Source organism: Panthera leo, chromosome C1, assembly GCF_018350215.1.
Source record: "Panthera leo isolate Ple1 chromosome C1, P.leo_Ple1_pat1.1, whole genome shotgun sequence".
Classification (NCBI taxonomy): domain Eukaryota; kingdom Metazoa; phylum Chordata; class Mammalia; order Carnivora; family Felidae; genus Panthera; species Panthera leo.
Genome location: NC_056686.1, coordinates 219532546 through 219547884, shown reverse-complemented (window position 1 = coordinate 219547884; position 15339 = coordinate 219532546). Strand labels below are relative to the sequence as shown.

The following is a 15339-nucleotide window of genomic DNA, read 5'->3' as shown; positions in this document are numbered from 1 at the left end:
ACACCTTCCCCTGGAAGCGCCCGTGTGCCCTTCTGGCCTTGGGCCTGGCTCCCTGCGGCATGGACATGTGGTTTGGTGCCTCCCCGACCCAGGGGCCGCAGGGTGCCCTCGGTTGCCCCAGCGCCCCGTGCTGTCCTATGTTTGCCGCTGCTCTGCTGTGTGTCTGCTTCTGCCAGGAGGGCTCTGGGCATCTCCCATACCAGGGGTGGCCTAGCTCAAATCCCAGGCCTCGGGCTCTCTGGGCACCCCAGTGCCAGGAGACCCTGGTCCCAGAGCAGGCTCTTCGGGGTGCAGGAGTAACGTGCTCCCTAGGGGGTTCCCAGTTCACCTCTCCTCCAGGGTGTTCTCGGGGCAGATTCCTGTGCCCGGTGGGGCTGGACAGTTAGCACAGCGCAGTCCCCGCAGCTGGGGGGTGCATGGCCGACCAGGCGGGTGACGGGTGCCAGGGGTGGGCGCCCACGGCAGGGAGGATGAGGACGGGTGTCGGGGCCCCGGGCGTAGGAAAGCCGCAGGGCAGCGACAGCACAGGGTGGTAGATGGGGTGGGGGTGCGGGGAGGCCGCTCCCGGACAGAGGCTGCCGGGCGGCCTGGGAGCAGGCGCAGGGAAAGCAGACGGGCCTCGGGGCCGGGCAGGTGCGGAGGGTAGAGGCGCTCGAGCGGGTGCCGGGGTGGTGGGCGGGCTCGGGGGGCTGCGCCCTGGCGGGGCGGTGGTGGGCAGCCTTGCATGTGCTTGTGCGGCGCTGGGCCCCAGGCTGCACCCGCCGGCCGCGTCTGTTTCCTGCCTCTCTTCACCTGCCTCTTGCTTTTTCCCAACTTGGTCTCTCTTTTCTCTCCCTCCCGTCTGTCTGCCCGCCCTCTCCTTCCCTTCCTCCCGTAGACGTGTCCGACCTTGAGAACAATAACCGTAACCGTGGCGGGGCGGAGTTGAGTCCAGCCCCTGACAATCTCTCCACAGTGACCAACACCCTGGTGGGCATGAGCCCCTCGTCCTCGCTCTCGGCCCTGTCCAGCCGCGCCGCCTCCGTGTCCAGCCTGCACGAGCGCATGCTGTTCGCCCCAGGCAGCGAGGAGGCCATCGAAAGGCTGAAGGTGAGGGCTCGGCCGGCGGGGACGCCACCTCCGGGGGGGGGGGGGGGGGGGGCACGGGGGCGGGCCCGGGACCTCTCCTGCCGGCCCGGCCGTGCTTACGGCGCGGGGTGGGCCGGCTTGCAGGCGGAGCGGCCGCACGGATGGGTGCAGGGTCTGGGCCCCACCCCCGGTGCCCCCACCGGCGCCCAGCACCGAGGGGTCCCCGCCTGCTGAGCAGGGCAGGCACGGGTCCTGGGGGTTCTGTGCTCACACCTGCTCGGAGTGTTCCCCTGCCCCGCAGCGGCCCAGCGGCGGGCAGGCTACCTTTTCGTTTATTGGCGTTCCGTCAGCGGATGACTGGGGTGCCGGGCTGCGTGGGGCTGGGGGGTCCAGGCCTCGGAGACAGAAGCACGGAGGCTGGACCGTGGCTGGCGTGGGGCACGGGTGGGACAGGCTGCCCACCGGGGGGGCAGCTGGGAAGGTAACCGGGAGCTGGTGCGGATGTCGGAAGTGCTCGTCCCCTGTCCCGGCAGCGGCTGAGGGTCACCTGTGCCTCGGAATCAGTTTTTCAGTGTCCGCATGTGTCTCTCAGTGTCCCTGCATGTCTCTGAGTGTCCCCACGTGTCTCCCAGGGTCCCACATGTCTCTGAGTGTCCCCATGTGTCTCCCAGTGCCCCCGCGTGTCTCCCAGGGTCCCCCCGTGTCTCTCAGTGTCCCCACGTGTCTCCCAGGGTCCCCACGTGTCTCTCAGTGTCCCCACGTGTCTCCCAGGTCCCCACGTGTCTCTCAGTGTCCCCACGTGTCTCCCAGTGTCCCCACGTGTCTCCCAGGGTCCCCACGTGTCTCCCAGGGTCCCCACGTGTCTCCCAGTGTCCCCACGTGTCTCTCAGTGTCCCCACGTGTCTCCCAGGGTCCCCCTGTGTCTCTCAGTGTCCCCACGTGTCTCCCAGGGTCCCCACGTGTCTCTCAGTGTCCCCACGTGTCTCCCAGGTCCCCACGTGTCTCTCAGTGTCCCCACGTGTCTCCCAGTGTCCCCACGTGTCTCCCAGGGTCCCCACGTGTCTCCCAGGGTCCCCACGTGTCTCCCAGGGTCCCCACGTGTCTCCCAGTGTCCCCACGTGTCTCCCAGGGTCCCACATGTCTCTGAGTGTCCTCATGTGTCTCCCAGTATCCCCGTGTGTCTCCCAGAGTCCCCGTGTGTCTCCCAGTGCCCCCGCGTGTCTCCCAGGGTCCCCCTGTGTCTCTCAGTGTCCCCACGTGTCTCCCAGGGTCCCCACGTGTCTCTCAGTGTCCCCACGTGTCTCCCAGGGTCCCCATGTGTCTCTCAGTGTCCCCACGTGTCTCCCAGGGTCCCTGTGTGTCTCCCGTGTCCCAGGTATCTCTCGGTGTCCCCACGTGTCTCCCAGGGTCCCACATATCTCTCAGTGTCCCCACATGTCTCCCAGTGTCCCCACGTGTCTCCCAGGGTCCCCATGTGTCTCTCAGTGTCCCCACGAGTCTCCCAGGGTCCCCACGTGTCTCCCAGGGTCCCCATGTGTCTCTCAGGGTCCCCATGTGTCTCCCAGGGTCCCCATGTGTCTCTCAGGGTCCCTGTGTGCTTCCCCATGTCCCAGGTATCTCTCAGGGTCCCCGCATATCTCTCAGTGTCCCCACGTGTCTCTCAGCATCCCTGCTTGTCTCTCAGTGTCCTGCGTGTCTCACAGGGTCCCCATGTGTCTCTCAGTGTCCTCGTATGTGTGCGTTTCTCTCCCTCCAGGTTTATTTTGCCGTTTCCTCTACTGTCTGGCTGTGTCTGCGGGAGAGACTTGTGTCCTTGGACACGTTAGCTCCTCAGCCCTTCACCCTGACCTTTCAGGCATTGTGCCGCCTGACCAGACTGGGGATTGGGGTCTCGGTGCCCTTCCACCTGGCCTCCGCTCCTGGCACAGATCCCTCACCTCACTGCTCTTTTCCGCTGCCCAGGAGACGGAGAAGATCATAGCCGAGCTCAACGAGACCTGGGAGGAGAAGCTGCGGCGGACGGAAGCCATCCGGATGGAGAGGTGGGTGGCGGGGAAACCGAGGACTCCAGCGCTGCAGCCCGGGCCCCCGCTCCTGGCGGTGGCCGTGCCCTCTCACCCGGTGACTCTTGCCCCATCACCAATGGCCCCACTGACCTGATCCCTGATCAGGAGACCAGTCCCTCCAACTGGACACCTCAACTCTCTGACCGGATGGGACGCCACCCGGGCTCCGCCTTTGGGCCGTGTGGCCAGAGCCCACGGCCGACTGGTCGGTTGGGGGCCAGGCAGGTCCTGCGGCCTCGAGGCTCGAGCTGACCCAGACGCTGTCCCCACAGGGAAGCACTGCTGGCCGAGATGGGCGTGGCCATGAGGGAGGATGGCGGCACATTGGGTGTGTTTTCTCCAAAAAAGGTAGGTGCTCTTTCTAGCTCTGGGGTGCAGCCCTGACTGGGACAGGGCCGGGCGGCCCACAGCCCTTTGTGAGGTGTCAGCTCCTCTGGGAGGAGAGGGGACAGGTCCAGGCACCGGGGGCCACACTCGCCCACAGCCACACCTCCCCAGTGTGGGAGACACCCTCTTGGAGCTCAGCCAAAGTCAGGTCTGGCTATCCCAGCTGGCACTCAAGTCTTCTCCCGCCCGGGCCCAGCTCGCTCACAGGACCTGGCCCCGTCACTAGGGGGGCCTCCAGAGCACTGTCCTCCTCAGTAGCTCAGGTGGGGCACAGCATGAGCGTTTGGGGAGAAGTTGTCTCTGATAATTCTAGGACCAGGCCCCCCACCCACCCCAAAGAATGCCAGAGCCTCGAGCCCTCAGGAGCTACGTTTTAAGCCGGGGAGCCTCCAAGGAGGTGGTGGCCGTGTGTTCTGACCACAGCTCCGGACTCTCTGGGCCCTGCCCTCGATACTTTGTTAGTGAGGAAGGTCCTGCCCGCCTTCCTGGGAGCATCTTCGTGTGGCTGGCCCCTCACCCTGGCTCTGTCTGGGACGGCGGGTGCTCTGTGCCACCAATGCCCAAAGGCAGACACACATGGAGCCCCCACGGTGCTGTCGGGGACCCTGTGGGAAGAGATGTGTGGATGCTGGTGTGATGCGTGCATCGGCCAGGTGTCCGCTCCTTGGGGACAGGGACAGGCTCCTCGGGCTTCTTCCGCCTTCATGTGCTCCAGGCTGGGGGGGGCAGCAGTGCTGAGGCTCAGAGGCGGGGGTGGGCAGTGCTTGCAAGGACTTGGGGCAGGCTGAGAAGCAGGTCACACCCTGCTTCATGTGCCTTCTGGAGACGCCTTGAGTTTTCCTGGGGAAACTTGCCCCTTCCCGGAGGGTGGGGTGTACCCCGGGGCTGTGGGAGCAGGTGCTCTTGGGACACTTGGCACCCTGGAGGCCTTTGGTTGGTGGCAGAGGGATTACCTTGGCACCCTGGTGGCTTTGGTTGGTGGCCCCGGATCTGGGCACTGCCCAGGAGTGGGAGGATGGCCCTAGGGACCACCGAGGACGCCTCCTTCTGAGAAGGGCAGCATTCCTGGGACTCTGGGGAAGTGCCCGTCCCAGCTGGACCCCCCTACTCAGCCCTGCAGGGCGAGCACCGTTCCCCTTGCTTGGGGGAGGGGGCGGTTGGGGACCGCTGTCCCCAGTGTCTGATGACCAGGACTTCACAGCCCCGCACAGGAGCGTTGGTGGTGCATCGTGGGATTTATAGCTTAAAGTGGAGGCGGTTTGTTCCAAGGTGCCAAGCGGGAAACCGAGGAAGCTGTCCCAGCCTCCACCATGTTGCAGGACCCTGGCCTGGGACACAGTCAGGGGTGGCGTTCCTGAGCTCAGGAAGCATGTCTAGGGCCCCAGTGCCCTGGGAGGGAGGCAGGCTGCTGAGGGCAGGGCAGCTGGCGGGCGCTGGTCACCTTTGGTAGGCCCGTGGACAGGAGAGCGGGTCCGAGCTGGGTGGCTCAGCAGGGACTTCCTTTACAAGCTGTGCTCCAAGCCCCCAGGCCAGATCCCTCCCTGGCCAGTGTCCTAATCCTTCTGGACTCTCAGATCCACTGGGACCTCAGCTCCTGGGCACTTCAGCTGGATTGAGGGCCTGTAGCCCCCTTGTAGGGTGAAGCCACAGACACAGAGCCTGGTGCCATGGGCCCTGCAGGACCCGGCCCGCACCCTGCACATCCGAGGGCCCGCCACAGCCCTCAGAACCCCCAGGTTCCCAGCTCCCCTAAGCGCCTACTGCCTGGTTCTGAGCTCCCTGGGCTCCTCACGGGAGCCAGGCCGGGAGGACACCGCGTCCCCAGGAGGCCAGGCCTAGGCTGGTGGCGGTCCGGCACCTGAGGAGAGACAGGTCAGGTGTGCGTCAGTGCTGGGCCCTGGCACCTCCCCAGGAGATGTGACCCTCCTTTCCCCCCAGACACCACATCTCGTCAACCTGAACGAGGACCCGCTGATGTCCGAGTGCCTCCTGTACTACATCAAGGACGGGATCACCAGGTGGGGGTCGTCAGGGCAGGGCAGGCTCCCTGGCAGAGAGGCCGCCAAGCCTGGGTATGAGCTGCAGCATTGCTGTCCCCCGTGCCGGCTGCTGGAGACAGTGCCGAAGGCCACCCTGAGCTACGTGGCTCTCCCAGGCGGGGCAGCGCTTGGGGCATCCCTGTGGGGATGCGCAGGCAGGCCAGCGGGTGGCGGCATGGGTGCGCTGGGTCCTGCCAGTGCTGACGGCCCCCCGCCCCTCCCCAGGGTGGGCCGGGAGGATGCGGAGAGGCGGCAGGACATTGTCCTGAGTGGGCACTTCATCAAGGAGGAGCACTGTGTCTTCCGGAGCGACTCCCGGGGCGGCAGCGAAGGTACCTCTGCCCTTCAGTCCCCACCTCTGCCCTGGCGCCACTGACCGTCAGGCCTGAGCGGGGCTGTGGGTCAGCCCTCGCTCCTTAGTCCATCCCGGCAAAGCCCTTCCATTACAACGGTGTTCTGAGGGCTTGGCTGTGGACGCGGGAGCTCCCTCCCCATGCCGCGAGTGGTCTGGGGGTCTCCGTGGGCAGGAGAATGGGGAGCCGTGAGGAATGAACCTCCATCCGGGCTGGAGGACTATTTTCACACCGCACTCTCCTGTTGGCTGTGCGCGCGGCCATCTGTCCGTGTCCCCAGCCTGCCTGCCAGTCACCTCAGGGCGATGGCCTTGAGCAGCGTTGGGGACAGAATTCTGTCTCCAAAGCCTGCCCTCCTCTTTGGGATGGGCACAAAGCTCTAGGGGGCTCTGGGACCCCTGGGACCCCTGGGGACACACTAGCCACTGTTTCCCGTCTGTGCCCATCTGGTTCTCTGGGACAAAGGCACCTCCCCATCGGGCATCACCCTCATCTGTTGTATGGGGTGCAGCCCTCCTCTGGCTTCTCCAGGGCCCCCACGATGTATTGTCTGGCGGCCATCGGGCTTTGCAGCTAGCAGGAATGAGAGAGGCCTGATGCGGGCCACACCTGGGTAGCCAGTTGAGCCGAGCCCTGCATGCGGACAGAGGACATGGCCACTCAGGATGACAGTCCCTCACTCTCTGCCCTCCCCATCTCTGTCATGTAGCCGTGGTGACCTTGGAACCCTGTGAGGGGGCAGACACATATGTCAATGGCAAGAAAGTCACGGAGCCCAGCATCCTGCGGTCAGGTATGGCTAGGGCCTGGAGACAGGTGTCTCTTTCTCCCCTGCAGTTTCGGGACTAGGCCTGGGGTCCACACACTCAGGAGGATAGGCCTCAGCTCGGTGTCTCCTTGCTGGTACCTGGACCCCAGGGCAGGGAGGACAAGTGAGGGTGACTAAATGAGGGTGGCTGGCCAAGGTGGCGGGGGAGGAGCTGAGGGAGGCTTTAGGGAGGACTCACCAGCAGACAGGGGCTGGTGTGGGAGGAGCTGAGCCTGCTCCATGGGCCCTAAGTCGGAAGGAAACTAGGCTGTCCAAAGAGCCCTTGTAGGCAGGACTGTCCAAGACGGTGGGTGCTACAACCCTGGTGGACGTGTCTGCCTGGAGGGTCCTGCAGACCGGGGGACCCTGGCCCTGGGCACATACAGACGGGGGGCCCTGGCCCCTGCCCTGCTTCCATCGAGGCGGGTACTGAGGGGAAGGGCCCGTGAGCCCATGCTTCAGCATCCTGCAGGGTGAGGGTGGGGGCACACACAGCCCACTGGTGTGGAGGAGTGGCCAGGGCCAGGGCCTGGGGGCAGGAGACCAGGCTGGCCTGGGGGTGACATGTGTGGGCTGTGCACAGGACCGCACGTTGGAGAAAGCCCCAGGACTGTTTTGCAAACATCCCTGGCTGCTGTATGTTGCGGGGGGGAGTGAGGGGGTGGGTCTGGGGAGAGAGTCAGGTCCCGGCCACAGGGTAGGTGGCTGGCTGGTCCGGAGCAGACCTGGGTGGCTCCTGGTGGACCTCCCTGGGGCGGGCCAGCCTGGTGGACCTGCCCGTGCTCCACTTTTCCCGTCTTCCTGCCCTGACCCCTTGAGGCCACCCCCAAGGCCACAGGCTACCCCCTGATGGCCGGCCTCGCTTCTGTCCCCCAGGAAACCGCATCATCATGGGGAAGAGCCACGTGTTCCGGTTCAACCACCCTGAGCAGGCACGGCAGGAGCGCGAGCGCACGCCCTGCGCAGAGACGCCCGCTGAGCCCGTGGACTGGGCCTTCGCGCAGCGCGAGCTGCTGGAGAAGCAGGGCATCGACATGAAGCAGGAGATGGAGCAGAGGTGAGGCCCGAGGTTGCGGGTCACCGCGCCCCCTCTTCCCCTGCCGCGCTCCATCCCCTTCCCCCCCCACGCCGCGCCCGCTCCCCCGCTCACCCGCGCCCGCTCCCGCTCCCCCTCCCGCAGGCTCCAGGAGCTGGAGGACCAGTACCGCCGTGAGCGAGAGGAGGCCACCTACCTGTTGGAGCAGCAGAGGCTGGTGAGGGCGGCCCGCCCGCCGGGCCCGGCCTGGGCGGGGGGCCGGGAGGGGGGTGCATGAAGGGGCCGGGCCGGGGGGGGGGTGGGGTAGCCTGAAGGGGTCAGGCCCCGGTGGCGGGGCGTGAAGGGGCCCGGCCTCCACGTGGGCCCACACTCCTCCCTCCGTGGCCAGGACTACGAGAGCAAGCTGGAGGCCCTGCAGAAGCAGATGGGCTCCAGGTGCTTCTCTGAAGCGAACGAGGAGGACGAGGAGCCGGAGGACGAGGGTGAGAGGCTCGGGGGGGGGCAGCGCCTGGGCCGGGGCCGGGCGGGGTCTCGGGCACGAGGAGCCCCCCAGGCGCCTGGTCGGCGCCTTTGCCCTCGGGGTCCCCGGCCCGCCCCTCAGGGAGCGAGGCCTCCTTGTCCCCGGGAAGCACCCACGGAGGCAGGATTTGGGGGAGGCTGCGCTGCAGCGGGAAAGTGCAGGCGTGTGCTCGTGCAGTGTGTTTACACAGGCCTGTGCTGGCGCACGCAGGTTATGGCAGGAATGGCCCAGGTGGTGGGGAGCACGGTGCGGGCGGGGTGCGGTGTCTGCTCGTCCGCCCTGCCGTGTGTCCTGCCTGCTCAGGCTGGTGCTCCTTCCCAAGACTAGGTCACCGCTCCTCACCTCAGGACCCCCTTCCCAAGCATCGGCTTGGGCAGCCCCCCCTGTGACGGGGGGAGGACCTCACGCTGCTGTGGGGCACGAGGGCGGCCCGCAGGCAGGGCACATGGGGTGGAGTCAGGCACAGGACGCGCGTCCAGCTTGACCCCTCTGGTCAGCACCTTTGCGTAGATGTGACCTTGGCCTCCTGTTGCCTGGAGTCATCTTCCCTCGGGGCAGGAGCCCTGGATGAGAGGGGCGGAGCCTGGGAGCCTGGACAGGCCCCTCCTGGTGTCCCTGCTCCCTTTCTCTTGGGGACACAGTAGACAAAGGTGTGTGAGCTGGGACAGGGTGGGAGGTCACTGTGCTCTCTTGCCTGTCCTGTGAGCACGTGGCCCCACTGCTGCTCCCTCCCCCCGCCCCCAGCCCCCGCCGGGCTTCTCTGACTCTCAGAATGTCCGGTTCTGGTCGGCCCCTCTGGGGCACATGGAGCCTTCAGGCCGCCCCCGGGGCAGATCCTTCTGTGGCTTTCCTTCTCTCCAAGAGCCCGCGACAGTTAGCGCAGAAGTGGGGGCCCCGGGCCAGAGTGGGGTAAGGTGGCATTTCCGTGACGACCGCACGTGCCCGTCCCCGCAGTCCAGTGGACGGAGAGGGAGTGTGAGCTGGCGCTGTGGGCCTTCCGGAAGTGGAAGTGGTACCAGTTCACGTCTCTGCGGGACCTGCTGTGGGGCAACGCCATCTTCCTCAAAGAGGCCAACGCCATCAGCGTGGAGCTCAAGAAGAAGGTGGGCCCCCACCCCGCCGCCCACGACCCGGGCCCCGTACAGCCGTGGGCAGAGCGAGGGAGGCCCGGGGACGGACCCAGGCCAATGCGCACCCTCCCTGCTCCGGGAGCAGCCGGGGTGCAAGTACAGCTTCCCCTCCGGCTGCCGGCTGGAAGGCTCCGGTGAACCCTGTGGGGCGTGCAGCCCGGAGGTGGGGCCCGGCTCGCACACCCCCGGGGGCTGACGGGCGGCCGCCTGCTGCCGCCACAGGTCCAGTTCCAGTTTGTCCTCCTCACGGACACGCTGTACTCCCCACTGCCGCCGGACCTGCTGCCCCCAGAGGCTGCCAAAGAGCGGGAGACGCGCCCCTTCCCGCGCACCATCGTGGCCGTGGAGGTCCAGGACCAGAAGAACGGGGCCACCCACTACTGGACGCTGGAGAAGCTCAGGTGTGGTGGGCAGGCCGCGAGGGGGGGCGGCAGGGGTGGGTGCGGGTTCGCGGTGCTCCTGCGTCCCTGCGCTTCCCTCCTGCTGGAGTCGCTTTTACAGTCAGAAGGCAACAGCGTTAGCGTAGAATCGGCGTTCTCCTCCTACGGATGCAGCGGTCAAGTGTACCGCGCTTCCACGGAGGAAGGGGTGGATGAGGTTGACGGTGCTGCAGGAAGGCGGGCGGGCGGAGGCCGTGTCCTCAGAAGAGCTCGGCAGCTGCAAGCCTCTCCGCCCTGGGGCTGTAGGGATCCCAGGGGAAGATGGACGGACGAGGGTCCGGGGGAGGGCCTGAGGGGGCTGGGCTGGGGGCGAAGCCGTCCCTGCGAGAGGCGTCTTTCCTCCAGCTCCACCTGCACCCTCCCCACGTGCTCGTCCCCACGTGTGGCTCTTACCTGAGAAAGGGGACTGAGTGAGGTGCAGGCGATGCCGTCCAAGGGAAATCGAACAAGCGCTGCTCGAGGTGCCCCAGACGTGAGGCCCCTGCACGTAGGCCGAGCCAGGGTGGGCGGGAGGGAGCGCAGGCCATCAGGAGGGAGACAGGAGCAGAGCAAGCGAGTCCGCGGCCTCCGTGTGGGTCTCCACGCCCTGGGCAGGGCAGGGCCAACCGCTGGGACCGTCCGGTTTGGATTTCTCTGGAGGGCTTTGGCGCACAGAGCCTGCCCCTGGCTGCCGAGTCCCTGGCTCCAGGGTGATTTCAGGCAGGGGGTGCTGGCTTGGCGTGAGTCAGACAGGTGGGTGGCGGGGGTGGGGGGTGGTTTCGGTTTCCTTGTGAGAGGTGGGCTCACCCAGGACTTATCCACTGTCTGCAGGAACCGGCCGGCCCAGCCAGCAAGGCCCCACAGATGTCCCGACACCCTAAAATACAGAGAAGGAAAGCTGTAAAAATACACAGTTCTACCCAGACACTCCCGCACACACCCTCACACACTCACAGACGCCCGCACACCTCCTTTCTCGCATGGCTCGCTCACACGCTCACACACACGCTGGCACGCACGCGCGCGCACACAGGTACACACGCTCTCGTAAGATTCATGCGAGTAGATGCGCACGCTCAGGGCCCCCACCCTCCCCGGGGCCGCGCTGTGGCGGGGACGAGCGCGTTCCTATCGCCGCTGAGCCCTACCGGGAAACGATTTCGTTCCCATTCTTCCACAACTTGTTGGTTTTCCTGGAGATAATACTTTTTGAAATATGTCATGTTTCTGTATCCCGTCACCGATTTGCCGTCCGTTCCCTTGAGATTTCAGGGCTCTGTGACGGGATCCCCCACCCCGAGCGTCCCCACCGTGGCTCTGGCCGGAGCCCTCTCCGTTTCCCCTCCAGTTCCCGGCCCATCCTGCCTGCATAGATCATGTGGTGTCCCTGGGCCAGCATCGAGAGTATTTAGCACGTGCTCGCCTGGAGGTCTCCTTGCTCACGGTTGACAGATTGCGAGGACCGTGCAGGGCCTGTCAGCAAACCATGCTGAACCCCGGATGACGCTGAGCTGCGGCCGGAGCCGGGTGGAGCCTGCTGTCCCCAGCAGCAGAGATGTGCTGTGCCGGCTGCTCGCCCAGGCCCACAGTGATCCCTGTTCCCCTGCAGGCAGCGCCTGGACCTGATGCGGGAGATGTACGACCGGGCCGCGGAGGTGCCCTCCAGTGTCATCGAGGACTGTGACAACGTGGTGACTGGCGGAGACCCCTTCTACGACCGCTTTCCCTGGTTCCGGCTGGTGGGCAGGTGGGCGCCTCCTTCCCTCCCTGGGCTGAGAGAGAGAGAGAGAGAGAGAGAGAGAGAGAGAGAGAGAGAGAGAAGGTGGTGGGGGCAGGGAGTGGGCGTCCTCCTAAGGCCGAGCGCCCTGGCTGGGCCCCGGCCCTGACATGAGGAGGGAGCCATCGAGAGGCCCTTTCCCACCTTGACGTCCCTGACCTCGTCCTTCCTGGGTCCGAGGCACCCCGCCCCAGCCACTCCTGTCCACAGACCAGTGGGCCCTATAATTTGGGGACCGGGGAGGGGAGGGAGTCTCAGTATCACCACCTACACCTGCTGCGGGGCTGTGGCCGCCGGGTTGCACGTGTCCCCGCGTGTGAATGTGTGGCTTGGTCAGGCTGAGTGACCTGGTCCTCACACGACCTCAGCCACACCTGGCGAGGATCACGCCAGTGGCTACTTTCCAGAACTTTCGGTGACCTTCCCCTGAGCACACGTGTGGTTTCTTTCCAAGCCTGGGGACGGGATGCACTTTTGGTTCTCGTGTCTTTTAAAGCAGCATTCCTGATGGTCTGCGTGTTTGGTTTTGGTTTTAAACAGAAGCCCCCAGCCCCGCCCTGTCCGTCCCCGCGAGTAGCTGGTGTTAACTTCTCTCTGTCTTGTCGCACTAACCTCAGTTCAGTCATCTCTGGCTGCAACAGCTACCCTCTTCTCAACACATGCATGAGCGAGCGCATGGCTGCTCTCACCCCCTCCCCCACCTTCTCGAACCCCGACTCCGACGCCACCGAGCCTGCCGAGGAGCAGAGCGTGGGGGAGGAGGAGGAGGAGGAGGAGGAGGAGGAGGAGGAGGAGGAGGAGGAGGATCTGCAGGACGACGTCTTTCCGGAGCACGCGCTGTGCGACGGCCGGGACCCGTTTTACGACCGGCCCCCCCTGTTCAGTTTAGTAGGAAGGTTGGTGAGGTCGAGGACGGCATGCTGGGAAGGAACCAGCTCTTTTGCGCAGGAGCACTGCTGCGGGCACAATTTGACCGCCGTCAGGGCGTGACCCCCGAGCAGAGGGTGTGAGGGAGCGAGAGGATGTGAGTGTGCCCAGCAGGGAGAGTCGGGCCCCAGTGTCAGAAGAGGTGGTGCTCCCGGAGCACGGCCGTCCGGCGCTGTGTGGTGGAGCTGTGTCTACAGACAGGCCCTGGAACCCGGGAGGAGTCCCTGAGTGGGGCTGCTGGGGGGCATTTGGGAGAGTGGGGGTTTGCGTCTGTGCACCCACCACTGGCTGCAGCGGCCTCACTTCCCTCCGCCTCCTCGTGCTGTTGACCTGCTACTGACCAATAGCTCCCGGCTGGGAGAAGGAGGCCAGCCTGGAGGGGGGTGGGGTGGGGGGGGGAGGAAGAGCTGGCAGGGGAGGGTCTGCCTCTGAAGCCGGGGCCCAGGTGGACCTTGCCTCTCCCCGAGCCCCTCTCCATCTGAGAGTAAGGACGGTTCGCTCCTCCTGACCTCCCGGCTGTCACGGCGAGAGAGGGCACGCGTGGCCCTGTGCCCTCGAGGAAGTGCCCTCGGCAGAGAGGGCTTGTTACACTTTCTGGATGGAAGAAGGAGGCCGAGGTCAGGAGGTGGAGCGGAGGCCCCGGGGAAGCCCAGACCCCACAGGCAGATTGGGCAAATGCAGCTGCCATTCGTGTTTTTTACTGCCATGGAATGGAGGCAAAACAGATGAAGGAAAGATCTAGAAACTTAGCTGCTGTAGTAAGGCATTCAGCTCATTTTGATTTTACGTATAGAAAAAGCACAAGAGGGTTTCAACAGCAGCCTTTTCTGAGCCGGAGACGGCTTTCGTGGGCTAGGCCAATGGGAGTTTCTGCAGGTTTTGACCTCGGAGCCCCAGTACTGGAAGCTGAAGGCCGAGGCTGGCCCCCAGATAACGGGTTCACACTAGCAGCCCTTGGGCGCAGATGCTGGACTGAAGGCCCACCAGCTTCTCCTGGAAGGAAGCAGCTCCCCACGGGCGCATGTCGTGGAGCCCTTCGACTAGCTTTCCGTGGGTGTGGCGTGCTGGCCTGCTCCATAAACACGTGGGCTCTCGCCCTCCGAGATGCCCTGGGTCTGGGCCTCCCGCTCCGCTGAGAGTGGGGTGTAGCCCCGGGGCCGGCTCCACGCAGGCCTCTAGAAAGCCCTGGGCGGCTCCGGCGTCAGGTAGGCGTGGGCTCAGGGCGCAGGGGAGCGAGGGCACCGGGAGAAACGGGGTGTGAGCTCTGCAGTCTCAGCCAGAAAGAGCTGGGTCCTTCCAACACTTTCCCCCTTCTGTGGATCTGAGATGTTACCAAACAACCAAATCAAACCAAGTCGTCAGCGAGAGGCCGGCCCCCCCTACGGCGGGCGGTCTGTGTAGGGCTTCATCTGGAAATGTCCCTATCTTTTTGGTTTGGCAAGAATTGGCTTCTCCCGCGCAGCAGCTGTGCAGGCCCAGGCCCTGAGAAGGACCCCATCTTTGGTTTCCTTTTATCCTTCTGGTAGCTGCTGGCTCTCTCTCTCCAAAGCTTAAGCAGAATTGGGGCACCCACTCTTGTCTCCCTTTGGAAAGGCTTTCCTGGCCCCAGCATGCGTCTCTGCACCTCACCAACCTCGTGGTTTTAGCCCTGCCTCCTCCCCTCAGCCCTGGCTCTGCCGCTCTGCCGTCTCCTCTCTCTCCGGGCGGGTTTCAGCCTGCTTCAAGGTGCCCTCACCCCTGTGGACGGGCCCCCCCCCAGCCTGGGGGGCTCCTCACCCACGGCCAGGGTTAGCCCCCCAGTGGCCTCTCCCTCTGGTGGTCTGGGGTGCGAGGTGAAGGAGGGAGGTGGGACGGGCTGACCCAGGCAGCAAAAGTGGCCCCGGGGGCTCTGGTTCCCCCCTCCCCCAAGAATCCTCCCTGCCCGGAACGTCGCTTTCAGTAGCTGGATGGGCAGGGAGCCCCAGAGAGGAGGGCGAGGGGCTGGCAGCCAGGGATGGAGGGCCCAGGGACGGGTGGCAGGGGCGGCGTGAGGCGGGACTGCCCGAGCCGTGAGCCCCTCTGTGCAGCCGGCGCACCGTGGCTGGCGGGGCCCGCCGGGCGGTGCTGAGGCTGTTCTGGCCCCTTTGCTGACGGACGCTGATGTCGGGCCGTCTGGCACGTGTAGGGCTGTGGAGGGGAGGCCGGCGTCTGTACCAGGGTCCTATTCCCTCACGTCCGGGGTTCTGTCGGCCAGGGTAGGCTCTGCCTGGGCCGTGGGCTCTTCCAGCCTTGGCTTGGAAGGTGGCTAGGTGGTGGCTGCTGGGCCCCAGGGGTCCCTTCTGGCCGAACGTGCCCATCACCATGTCAAGGTTAGGTCTCGGGGATTAGGGGCGGCAGGAAGGAGAGAGGGCCCAGCGGCCGGCACCGTGCACTCTTTTGCCTTCTGGGAGCGTCCGAGCTGGGTGCCCCAGGGGACTGTGTGCATGTGCTTTAGCCACTGCTGGGTTACGAAGCTCAGAGAGGGGCAGAGGGGTCCGTGGACCCCCGCGGCCGATTTCATTGTGTGGTCCTGCACCTCCAACCAGGGGGCACCTCGAGGCCCCCACCCCTGGGCAGCCCCGCCTCCGGCGAGCACATCGAGGCTGCATTTGTCTAATGGTTTGAAGTTGGAAATGGCAGTTTTTGATGCCACGGGTGTTTGGATGTTTTTTCGCCCCCGACAGGAAATCCTAAGTTGATCTACTTAATTAGCCGATCGAGCTGGTGAGCGGGACGACGGTGTCTACCTAGTAGGGCTAGGAGCCAGCCTGTGGGTTTAAACCCCAGCTGG

The 15339-nt window shown here is 65.5% G+C and overlaps 1 protein-coding gene across 6 annotated transcripts in view; it reads left to right on the top strand.

Moving 5' to 3' along the window:
• The window catches only part of KIF1A (kinesin family member 1A), a 95764-nt gene that overhangs the window by 47155 nt on the left and 33270 nt on the right, over nucleotides 1-15339 (top strand). For 5 of the 6 annotated variants that reach the window (XM_042950809.1, XM_042950808.1, XM_042950810.1 and 2 more), the window contains 12 exons: nucleotides 956-1089; nucleotides 3031-3110; nucleotides 3407-3482; nucleotides 5460-5539; nucleotides 5786-5892; nucleotides 6623-6706; nucleotides 7598-7778; nucleotides 7902-7974; nucleotides 8146-8239; nucleotides 9232-9380; nucleotides 9630-9808; nucleotides 11436-11573. In XM_042950809.1, coding sequence (XP_042806743.1) covers nucleotides 956-1089; nucleotides 3031-3110; nucleotides 3407-3482; nucleotides 5460-5539; nucleotides 5786-5892; nucleotides 6623-6706; nucleotides 7598-7778; nucleotides 7902-7974; nucleotides 8146-8239; nucleotides 9232-9380; nucleotides 9630-9808; nucleotides 11436-11573 — 1375 coding nt within the window. Of the gene's footprint in view, nucleotides 1-955; nucleotides 1090-3030; nucleotides 3111-3406; nucleotides 3483-5459; nucleotides 5540-5785; nucleotides 5893-6622; nucleotides 6707-7597; nucleotides 7779-7901; nucleotides 7975-8145; nucleotides 8240-9231; nucleotides 9381-9629; nucleotides 9809-11435; nucleotides 11574-12220; nucleotides 12500-15339 lie in introns of all 6 variants that reach the window. The other variant, XM_042950813.1, reaches the window with a different exon arrangement.